Raw genomic sequence first — 12,256 nt, 5'->3', positions numbered from 1 at the left:
TATGCTAACTTATAGTGTCAGCAAATCTGACAGAAGCAAAATAAGTTAGTCTCAATGGATGAGAGAATGAGGGATTCAACATTTGTACGTCAGAAATCAGTATAAATATCATGATAAAAAGAAGACAGATGAGCAGGAGGCATGTGTTGTAGGTATATAGGAGAAGAAAATGGATCCTGGAGCCCCCAGTAGCTTTGCCCTGCTGCTCTTCCACTTGCATTTTTGACTGGATAAGCGGTTCCAGTGCCCGGGCTCTCCAGGCATGGCAGATCAAGTTCTAGATTTATGGCATATTTGATTTTCCTCAAGAACCTATTCCCAGAGATTAAATATGGTTAGGAAGACTAGGATTCCATGAGAGAACTGGTCTTCTGACTTGGAAACAATATACTTCTCTGATTATTGCAGACAAAGAAAATAACCTCACCCCCCCAAAAAAATGAAGATTGGGGGAATAAAAAGACTCACTTAACACTGACTCTTACATTTTCTTTCTCCTCTTTCATTGAACTAACTGGTCATAACCTTCTTTTCCTAATTCTTCTGCCATAGAGGGAAACACTTCGAGCTAAGGAGTATTTTATTTTTACAAGATTGAACCTGAGTAAACAAGAAATCCCTAATTCAATGAATAGCCAACAGCAGAATTTGGGTTAGTAGGGGAGGAAAAGTTAAGCTTTTAGTCAATTGCCTGCAAAGATCTTATTTAAGATCTTTTTCTGTCATTTAGATCTGCCATCAATGATGGAAAAGAGAGATCTCTCTAAAGGCATTATGAGTAGTAGAAAATGGTATCATATTATTGGTTGAGGCTTCTGATTAGTACATTTTTCCATGGCTACCAATAAAGGTCAAGAGATTGAGAAGTATGGTCTTCTACATTATAGTAATTCATTCATGTCAATTTCTATGTTCCTGTTTTGAAAGACGTATTCATTTTTATTTTAAAAATCTCTTTGGAATGTTTTTGGGTTGTGTCTTGTTTACTAAAACTTGCTGGGGATGAAAATGAGCGAGACTGAGCAAGGGAGAGACAGAGACAGAGAAAGTTGCCCAAGTGACTTCTTAAAACTTAAATAGCATAAGAAACAATAAAATGCTTCTTAGAAGTGTAAAATTCTTGACCCATCACCCAAAGATGCTGAATCAGTACATCCGAGGCTAAGCACTTAATTCAGTGTTTTTAATAAGTGATCCAGTATATTCAGTTACAGGTGGTCCTGACCAAACTGAGCAACTTATATATCATTTCATTGGACAATAACAGGATAGGGAACGCAAGAGGCCTTCAATAGAAACCAATCAGGCTAAGGCTACATATTAGTTAACCAAGAATCAGACCTCAGTTGAATAGCATGGAGTCTTTCCATCTGACAACACAGAACAGCAGGTATGTTTCCCTCATATTTGCAAAGTCGCCTATTTGTAAGCCACAGGGTAAAAGCTCCACTTACCATAAAGGCAAATCAAAATGGCTGCAAGAAGTATAGCTAACAACACTGCAGTAGTCATGGCAACTGCATTCAGTGTGACTAGAGCTGAGAAAACTGGAGGTAAGACATAGGCAGTGAAGAACCTGAGACAAGGAATATGCTATGTAAGTTTCAAAGGATTTCTGTGTGTCTGTGTCTGTATGTGCGTGTGCACATATGCATGTGCATGTGCATGCATTTACATGTGTACGAACCTACATTACATTCCAAATAGAAGAAATCAAAAGAAAATAGGATGGACCCCTTTCAAGAATGACTGGTGTATAATTGACTCATGAAGCATTTTTCTTTTTGCCCTTTTGTGTTTTTCCAATATGTTTTCAGTATTTTTAGTATGGGCAACTCTATGAAATACTAAATGCATCTCTTGAAATCAACCTCCAACACAACACTCAAATCCAAAGATGATAAAGATGACTCTAGAAAACACCCACTAAAGACTTTTATTTAATTAAAAATACAAATTGTTGCATTTTCATGGAAAATATTGAGATAAAAAATACCAGCAGTATTAGTTTTCAGAACCTTCATGTACTCCATTCTACCATGTACTGCTTTCTTAGTACCTGTGGCATGAATTTGGCCCATGAAACTGGAGCTTCCTAAAAGATTGTGCCTATAGCTCTCCTAGAGTGAGCCATTTTCTTGACAACAGTATGCTATCAAGTTAACACAGACACCACTTCTTTGCAAATCACTTCTTTTTTGCCTTCTTTACAAATCATTTAAAGGAGTCAGTATAAAATCTCAAGGCTGATGTCAGTATGCTACAACCTCATCCAGTTCACAAGCCAATTAGCAAGTGACTTTATATTCTATCTGATATATTAGTGTCCTGAACTCCCTGAAAATATTTCCCCAGAACTCCTGGTGAGAAGACACTGTCATATAGTGTTTATATTCAAATAACCAGCAAATATACAAAAGCACATGTGACCCATCCCAATGCATAATATTATTTTAAAATACATTTAAGGCTAGGTTTAATGACCCATGCCTATAATCCTAGCTTCTCAGGAGATAGAGGTAGGAGGATTATGGTTAGAGGGCTGGGGAAAAAAAACTAAAAGTAAAGGAGCTATGGGTTGGAGGGATATATGGCTCAATCCTCAGTTTCATCAAAACATAATAATTGTAATTTTTTTGTCAGTTGTGGGGCCTGAACTCTGGGTCTGGGTGCTGTCTCTCAGCTCTGTAGCTCAAGGCTAGTGCTCTACCACTTGAGCCATAGCTCCACTTCCGGCTTTTTCTGCTTATGTGGTACTGAGGAATCAAACCCAGAGCCTCATGCATGCAAGCCAAGCACTCTACCACTGAGCCACCTTCCCAGCCCCAATAATAATAATATTAATAATACATATTGGTACAATATAAGCTTTGGAATCACTGGCCAAAATAGCCAGGTAACTATTTTTTAAATCTTCACGCAAGTATACATTTGCTAAAAATGTAAAATTACATCTAAATACATTTAAAAGTAAATTAACATAAAGGTATAAAATTAGTCAAAGTAAACAAGAAGAGATTGAGTGAAAACTTAAAAGCAATAAACATCTCACACCTAAAAACAAGGTGCACACAATACAGTCCTTTCTCTCTCTCTCCCTTTCTTCTTTTTAGACTGTTTCATTTCCTAATATACTTCCTTGACCCCCCCCCCCCACATCATAATGCTTCATCCTCCTCCTGTTCACAAATGATGTTTTTACTGAAACTGGATCTGCTGTGACAACAACGTCCTGGCTCTGCTTTCCTGGTCCTTCAATTTGTAGTATCTTTTATTTGAGTCCTGGATCCAGCTTTATATTAAAGAGAGACAAGTTCCCTCCCAAAATATATAAGCAAATAAAATAGATGCAGGTAGCATGAAAGTTAGAATTGCCTCAACTCCTGGAAATTTCAACATGATCTTTGTTCTTCACAATGGTCTCTCAGTTGATGGGAATAAAATAAGGCTGAAATTGCTTCTCACAGTCTGGCTCTGTTGGGGGCATTTTCACATAGACTCCTGTTGTAAGAGGGCTTCTTTTCTTTAGCTGCCAAACACAGAAAGAAACAGTCATTGTTATTAAAGAATACAAAAGCACTTCTAGCCATAATAAGACTCAGTAAATATTAGGTCTCTATCCTGATGAAAATGAATGTTCGCAACATACAGAATTATAAAAGTTCAACTAATTTTTCATTCAGCTATTTAAAAATGGTTTTAGAGGGGCTGGGAAGTTGGCTTAGTGATAGAGTGCTTGCCTTGCATGCATGAGGCCCTGGGTTCAATTCCTCAGCTCCATATAAGCAGAAAAAGCCAGAAGTGGAGCTGTGGCTCAAGTGGTAGAGTGCTAGTCTTGAGCTGAGGAGCTGAGGGATAGCACCCAGGCCTGACTGACAAAAAAAAATGGTTTTAGACAAATAATTTTGTAGTTTGGATGTATAATGGAAATTTAGTAAATAAATTTTCATTTACTTGGATGTAAAGGAGACCAAGATATCTCAGTTACATAGACGAGAGAATAGTAGCAGCATTACATGAGCAGCCTACAGGACCAAGAGATGGTTTTCAGATGAATTACAGGGACATGTAGAGAATAAAACTACATCCAGGTGGTCGTGGCTAACAGCATTTTACCCAACCTAATCTTGTGTTTCAAGGTTATTAACTAAGTACCATTGCCATGAAGGGAAAGGGCAAAACAGCTGCCCTTGTTATTCGGTTACTCAAAATGAAACCTTGCTCAGAAGCACAGGCATTCAGTGTTCTACACGTTCACGTACAGTATCAGTCATCCTGAAACCTCAAAGGCCAGCGCTTAGGGTTCCAGTGTGTTTTTCACCATTGCCTTTCCTCCTCTTCATTTATTGCTTCATCTCAAGAAATTTCATCTTCACACCATCATCTGGTCAGTAGACACTACTAAAGGTTTCCCCCATCAAACATGGTACATTGTCAGTACCTCACTCACCATTTTGCTCAAAGAAACAGCTGTGATTAGGAAGCTATAAAAAAACAACCCGGAACTAACTGCTGCCAGTATCCAAAGGAGGAAATCAGAATCTGGGCATGGCTCTGGATCTGTGACAGAGAACAAAGCAGAACCTCCCTGAGACAGATTCAAACTCAAGACTGTTTGCCTCATCAGTGAACAAAATAAATAAACAACAACAAAAAGAACAAGTTAGAACTTTGAAGACCTTGCTATCTAGACCTAAACTGTGTTAAGAGCCACAGTGAAGTCTGGTTATTTGAGATGACCTCCGCAAGGTATCTTATTGCAGGCACAAGACCAAATGTCATGAACACCAGAGCAGGTGCCTCACCTGGCAGCAGAAAACACTTTCCCTGGGCTCATTTTATTTCACAGACAGAATTCTGCATAACTCACCACCCATCATAAGCAAGGCTAACAGGATGTAGAGAATTCTTAAGGAAAATCTCCCAGATCACCTGAAGTTAAGAAATAACAGTTTCCATGCAAAGAAAACTGCACCCCCAACAGATGTCAACATACTGAAATGACTTTGCTCACCAATGACATAAATCCGGGTTCCATTGCCCATGCCCGCGTAGTATGGTGGTGGGTACATGAGCTCCACCTTGCAGATGTAGAGTCCCATGTCTGCAGCCCTCAAACCTTGGATAGTAAGGTTCACTTTGTTTCCACTGGAGGTCCCCGAGCAGGTGGGGTCATCTAGGAAGGCCAACTCGTTCTCCACTGTGTACGTTGTGGCACAGACCTCAATCATCTGGCTGCTGGTCTGCCTCAGCACTGTAACCCGGACCTCAGAGGCATTATGGAGAGATGAGTACTCACACACAAAGCTGGCGACACCCTGGATGCTAGCCAGCACCACATCAGGCTGGACCACGTGGATGGCTGACATGGAAAAGCCAAAGGCAACTCAGTGAACTCGTGTTCATTCATGACAAGCCCCAGGCACCAACTCTGGCTGGGGAATGTCTCTCTTTGATCAGCCCACAGCTCCTGGGCCTTAGTTCTGCTTCAACAAATACCTCATCATCCCTCAGCCCCTTCCCTCTCCACCCACTCCGGCATAGCCTCTGCTCCTCAGATGTAGCTGTGTGCCCGCTACTGTCCATAAGTATGTTTCTTTGTGAGGGAATAGTTCCTTAAACACGGTGGGTTATGACAGGAGGAGCACTGATGTGACCAACCGAAGGTCAGGTTTAGTCATGAAATAAGTCACTGAGGAAGTCACGACTCTCCATTTCTGTCACAGATAGAAAGATGGGACTAGATGACATGCTCTCACAGTACCTACCAAGCCTGGTATTTTAAGGTTAAAGTGGAACTCTACTTCTTGGGAAGTATAATAAGTCGTAGGCACAGTTCTGGAGATTGAAATACACCATTTGCTTAATTTCTCAAAGTATATGGAACTGTACCTCCATCACCCAAGAGCAACAGAGCCATGGCTCCCAATGCCCGGCATCCCTTCCCTGACAGATGGTTGTGGAGTTAGCATGTGCTGCTAATGAAGAAGCCACAGAGCCAAGGGTACCCGGTCGTTTCCTCTCTGGGTTGAGGCAACCCTGCTGTTAACTTCTACAGGCTTCCCCTGACAAGGCCACCACCTCTTCTGTCTTCCCTCTCTCCTTCCCTCAAACACTCTTATTTCCTTTGTTTTTTTTCTGTCCCTTCTAGCTTTTACAAAATAAGGGAAGTTATCTTTCCATTCAAAAAGGTTTGCATTATGTAAAAAATAGAGGCTTCATAGTCAGGCATGATGGCCCCATACCTGGAATCCCAGCACTCAGGAGGCAGAGGCTGGAGGATTATAAATGTAAGGCCAGCTTGGGCTACCTATTGAAACCTTGTCTCAAGAAAAAAAATGGTGGCTTTCTGTTACATTATCATTTGATAACTAACCAGCTATTGTCTTGTCAGTATTACAAATAACCCACCCCCCAAATTTAGACTGAATACCATCATTCATCTGTGTTACCTGTGGCAATTTAATTACAATGTTTATGCAAGTTCTGCCTATTAAAAGTTTTGTGGGGTAATTAGATCTGATACTTCTTTTCACTTCTGGCTTATAAACTTCTACATACAATATTTACATCATTACCAGATAAGCATTTAGCAATTTGATTGTAATAAATCTAAACATAAGAAAGACCAATTCCCTGCCCCTTCAATCCACTAAATTATCACACTCAAATATTCAATATCCACCATGGGAAGATCCTAGTTACAGGCGGAGAAAACTTTCCTAAAAAGGAAATTGGCGTATTACTAAGGATATTAACATTTACCTATTCAAATGCAAAGCAAGAAAAATGAGAAAGTACATATGAATAAGAAACTACATATGAATCTATTATCTCCAGTGCATATTAAATAATCAAAGCTCTTTTGCATTCCCACTTTGTACAAACCACAGTCTTTCTTAACTAATGTTTAAAGAAAGACGGGGAAGAGTCAATGGGAGTGTTCATTTTTAATCAGCATAACAAGCCTGGTGTTTATCTGAAAATTAAGAGTCTACATCTGAAATTCATAATTAAGTCTGGTAGAAATCAAACACCTTATGCCAAACAGACTAAATCCTGCCCTCCCTCACTCCTTTTTTTCCTTCCTTCCTTCTTTCCTTCCCTCCTTTCTTTCTTCCTTCCTTCTTCCTTCCCTTCTTCTTTCCTTTCTCCTGTTGTAATTCCAAATAACTAGCTATCTCATTTATAGACTAGATTAAGAAGACTTCAGAACCTCTAATGGAGTAAAGAAAGTGCTTTTTCCATGTTATGCTTACTTTTCAGGTTTTTTTTTAAAGAGGAAATCTTGGGCTTCATCTGGCAGTAGTCAGAACTATGGATGACTCTTCCCTCTTAATTATTTATAGCATCTTCTAACACTATAGAGGTGTCTGAAATTGCCCAGATTTGCAGAACCAACTCACATATGCTCATTAAGTCTCTACTGAAGTGTAGCGCTTTGCTATGTGCTGTATCTTTATTTCCTGGCTGCTGTCCATTGTCCCATGCTTGCCTTGGACTTCATATCCAGCTAAACAAGAAGACTGAAGGTTCACCTTTCACTTCTGGCTTTGTTATAAATCACTGCCCTTAAGTGATGAAAGAAATGAAACCCAGGTAGGTGAAACAACTCCTCCACTCTCATGTTCCAGAAGTTTCTACTCACCTTTAGAGAGAACAGGGATGAAGAGAAGAGAAAACAGGGCAGTGCAGAGCCAGTTCCTGAACCCCAAATTCAGCCAAGCCCTGTGCCTCTGAACTCCAAGACAAGCCATGGCTTTATGGGAGATGGGCTCAGGTCTTCAGGAAGCAGAATGAAACCCTTCAGGATCCTGAAGCTGCGAAATGTGTTTGAACCCACACAGATTCAAGGACTTTATATAGACACCTTTGATCAGACAGGTACACACGACACGTGCAAACACAGAAGGCACCTGAATAGACAGTCTTTCTGTTTTGATTTTACGAGAAAGGAAGACGTGGGTTTAGCTGTTACGTCGAAAAGGCAACCTCAAACATTCAAAGTAAAACTGCTCAAAACAAGACAATACATTGATGGAAAAATCTACTCAACTTGAAATGGAAGCCTTACATTCATGTTAAGGAGCTGGATAGTTCAATGGAGACTAGACCTGGAGAATAGAATTTCCTGGAGTGCAGGGGTCCTCTGCAGGTCCCAATTTTATCTAATCATCTGATCATCTTTTACTGCCTAATTCATTCCGTCGACATCCCCACAAATGCTAAGCTGCAAGCTCATGGAGTCTTGAGCAAATTGCAGATTTTGTCAGTCACCACCATTTGTGAGAATTCTATGTGAATATCTTCCATTAGGTGATAGATTTTTTTCAAATAGAATATTTTATGCAAAACACCTAAAATTAAAAATAGATGTGTCTAGAGTTTTTAAATTTAGCGAAGATGTTAGACAGAACAAAAGTGTTTGTGAACACTATTACTTGAATCATAAGTACTGTTATTTTAAATGTTTACTTAGAATCTTTAATATTTAGGATATTTAAAAATTATAATATACATACCTTATTGTGGGTGATCTCAACACTGTAATCTTATCTAGGATAGAATATCCACACCAAAAAAACCCCAATTTCATGATCTAGGTGCATGCTCAAGCAGGAAGGAGACACTATTTAAAAAAAAAAAAATAACAGCAGGACTAGAGGTGTGCTTGAGTGGTAAAGTACCTGCCTACCAAGCCTACCAAGGAGATCCTTAAGAACAAACCCCAGTACCACCAAAAAAAAATCTCAGAACTAAACAACACCACTAACAAACCAGACTTAATAGACAGCTATAGCGTATTACATCCAATAACAATGGCCTACAGTCTTCTCAGCAGCCCATGGATCTTCCTCCAAAATAGATTACATACTAGACCACAAAACAGCTCTTAACAAATGTCAAAATAATTTCCTGGACCCCAGGAACATAACAGAATAAAATTAGACATCAGTATCAAGGAAAACTACAAAAACTATTCAAAATGCATGAAGGTTGAAAAACAGACTTTTGAATGATCAAGGAATCATTGAAAAAAATAGGAAAATCATTAAAAATTTCTAGATTCAAGTGAAAGTGAAAGCACATCCCTACCAGAACCTCTGAAACACATCAAAGTTCGTACCAAGAGAAAAGTTATAGCCATGAGTTCCTACACAAGAAAATCAATGTGATTGAAAGCAACTCAAGCTCTTAAAAAACCAAGAAAACACAAACTCAAAATCAGTAGTTGGAAAGAAATAATAAGAATGAATGAATGAGACAGACAATACAATGAATCAAATAGTTGCCTTTTTGAAAAGATAAACAAGATTTTTTAAAACTTGAGCCACATTAACCAATAGCGCAAGAGCGAAGATCCAAATTAATAAAATTAGAGATGGAAAAAGGGACACCGTGATAGATGCCAATGAAATTCAGAAAGCCAATACAGAATATATAAAAGCTTACATTCTATCAGACTGGAAAACCTAGAAAATTTCTATGACTTACCAAAATTGAACCACAAGGATATAAACAATCTACATACATCTGTAATAAACTATAACATAAAAATGGTAATTTTGGAAAATTATAAGGCTGGATGCATTTTGTGAATTCTACAAGACATGTAAAGAAGAACTAACACCAATGCTTATCATATTATCCCAAAAAAATACAAAAAGAAGAAATGCTACAAAACTCATTCCACAAAGCCAGTATTACCCTAATCACAAACAGGAAAAAGAATAAAAGAAAGGTATAGACCAGTTTCCTTGACAAACATAGACCAAAAAATTCTCAATAAAATACTTTCAAACTGAATTCAACCATACATTAAAATGTCATACACCATGATCAAGTTAGTTTTATTCCAGGAATACAAAGAATTATTCAACATATACAAATCAATAAGCATAATACAGAATATAAAAGGAATCAAAGACAAAAAATCACATGATCATCTCAATAGATACAAGAAAACTAAAGCCTTTGACAAAATTCAACATCTTTTCATGATAAAAAGAAAATCTCTGAAGAAAAATGAAATACAGGGAACATACTCTTTTTTTTTTAATTGTGAAAATACCGTACAGAGGGGTTACAATTACATGGGCAAGGTAAAGAATACATTTCTTATCAAGCATTGCTGCCTCCTCCTTTGTTTCCCCTTCCCAACCCTTCCCCTCTGCCATCTGCCCCTCCCCACCTCCCCCACCAAAGTTGTAAAGTTTGTTTTTCAACATAACAACTTGTGGAACATACTCTTTCACATAATGAAAGCTACATGTGACAATGATAGAGCCAACATTATACTAAATGAAGAAAAACTGAAATCATTTTCTCCAAAGCCAGAGCTGAGAGAAGGGCATCTATTTCCTCCACTCTTATTTAATACAGTACTTGAATTCTAAGCCACAACAAGAAGACAACAAGAAGAAAAGGGGATATATAGTAAAGGAAGATGCAGATGATGTGATCCTATTTGAACATCCTATACCTAAAGGACCTTAAAAGCTCTACCAATAAAACCTTCAAATCTCATAATTACCTTCAGTAAAGTAGCAGGATATGAAATCAATCTACAAACATCAATAGCTTTTTTTATATGCCAACAACAAATAGGCTGAAAAAGAAATCAGAAAAACAATCTCATTCATAATGACCTCAAAAAAAATCTAGAAATAAATTTAAAGAAATCTATAAAACCTTAAAAAGTAAGGTACCATAGGCTCACAACTGTAATCCTAGTTATTCAGGAGGCTGAGGTCTGAGGATTGAGGTCCAAAGCTAGCCAAGGTAGGAGAGTCCCTGAGATTTTTGTTTTATTTTGTTTTGTTTTTTTGTCAGTCAGTCATGGAGCATGAACTCTGGGCCTAGGTGCTGTCCCTCAGCTCTTCAGCTCAAGGCTAGCATTCTACCACTTGAGCTGCAGCACCCACTTCCAGCTTTTTCTGCTTACGTGTTGCTGAGGAATCGAACCCAGGGCCTCATGCATGCAAGGCAAGTACTCCACCACTAAGCCACCTTTCCAGCCCTGAGATTTTTATCTCCAACTAACCATCAAAGCCAGAAGTGAAGCTGTGGTTCAAAGCACTAGCCTTGAGCAAAAATCCTTAGCAATAGTACTGAGGCCGACAGTTATATGAGTACAGTAATCCAAGAGGTTTGTGCAAGAGTCAAGAGAAGAGGCTTAGTTTTCATTAATACATGAAGCTATTTCAGTTGCCCAAGCTTGATGATGGCTTACACCTATAATCCTAGCTACTTGGTAGGTTGATATTCCTAAAGATATCAGCTCAAAACCGCCAGGTCAGGAAAGTTTATGAGACTCTCGTCTCTAATTAACCCCCAAAAGCCAGAAGTGGAGCCTGTGGCTCAAGTGGTAGAGCACAAACCTTGAGCATAAAAGCTCAGGGAAAGGACTTGGGTTCTGGGTTCAAGCCCAGGACTGGGACCACATAAACAAACAAATAAACAAACAAAAAAGCCTTGAAGAAAGAAGTTGAAGAAGATACAAGAAAAGCCCATGTTCATGGGTTAACAAAATCAATAGCGTGAAAATGAGTATCCTTTCAAGAACAACTGTCTACAGATTTGATGCAGTTCCATCAAAATTCCAATTACATTCTTTATAGAAATATAGAAAGCATAAAATATCCCACATAGCCCAAATAATCCTGGGCAAAAAGACAAACATTAAAATTATCACAATATCTGTCTTCAAATCATATCATACATTAATGAGAACAACATGGTACTGGTACAAACATAGACATGTAGAAAAATGGAATAGAATAAAGATTCACAAATAAGCCTACGTAGCTAGAGCCATCTAACTTTTGACAAAAGTACCAAAAAAACATACATTGGAGAAACAGATAGCTTCTTCAACCAATGGTAGCGGAAAACTGGATATCCACATGTGGAAGACTGAAATTAGATCCCTGTCTCTCTTTCTGTATTAAAATCAATTCAAATTGGATCAAGGACCTTAATGTAACAGCCAAAATTTTGGAAGCCTACAAGAAAACACTGAAATATGTAAACATAGGCAACAATGTACTAAATAAGATTACAATAGTTCAGGAAAATGAACAAGAATTGGCAATTGGAATGACATCAAACTAAAACATTCTGCATAGCAAACAAAACAATCACTAGTAGAATGGGAGGAAATTTTTGCCTGACAAGGGATAAAAAAACAGAAGATAAAGAGCTCAATAATTAAATTCGAGAGTGATCACGATGCATCGTATTCATAAACTGCTTT

General features: G+C 38.3%; 1 protein-coding gene across 2 annotated transcripts; it reads right to left on the bottom strand.

The window, feature by feature from the left end:
• Positions 1 to 2,829: 2,829 nt before the first annotated feature.
• On the bottom strand, positions 2,830 to 7,832 carry Ctla4 (cytotoxic T-lymphocyte associated protein 4). 2 transcript variants are annotated; one of them, XM_042666992.1, is made up of 4 exons: positions 7,649 to 7,832; positions 5,015 to 5,362; positions 4,451 to 4,560; positions 2,830 to 3,529 (listed from the first exon to the last, which is right to left on the bottom strand). In XM_042666992.1, exons 1-4 carry the CDS (start codon positions 7,755 to 7,757, stop codon positions 3,425 to 3,427), a joined length of 672 nt encoding a protein of 223 aa, XP_042522926.1. In that variant the 5' UTR covers positions 7,758 to 7,832; the 3' UTR covers positions 2,830 to 3,424. The 2 variants fall into 2 exon arrangements, with proteins under 2 accessions (XP_042522926.1, XP_042522927.1); XM_042666993.1 differs by lacking the exon at positions 4,451 to 4,560.
• Between the last annotated feature and the right edge of the window lie 4,424 nt (positions 7,833 to 12,256).

The sequence above is a fragment of the Dipodomys spectabilis genome, unplaced genomic scaffold (assembly GCF_019054845.1).
Source record: "Dipodomys spectabilis isolate Male_0828 unplaced genomic scaffold, ASM1905484v1 ptg000373l, whole genome shotgun sequence".
In the NCBI taxonomy this organism is placed as follows: Eukaryota; Metazoa; Chordata; class Mammalia; order Rodentia; family Heteromyidae; genus Dipodomys; species Dipodomys spectabilis.
The sequence above is the reverse complement of the archived record's forward strand: the minus strand, read 5'-3'. Positions and strand labels throughout refer to the sequence as shown.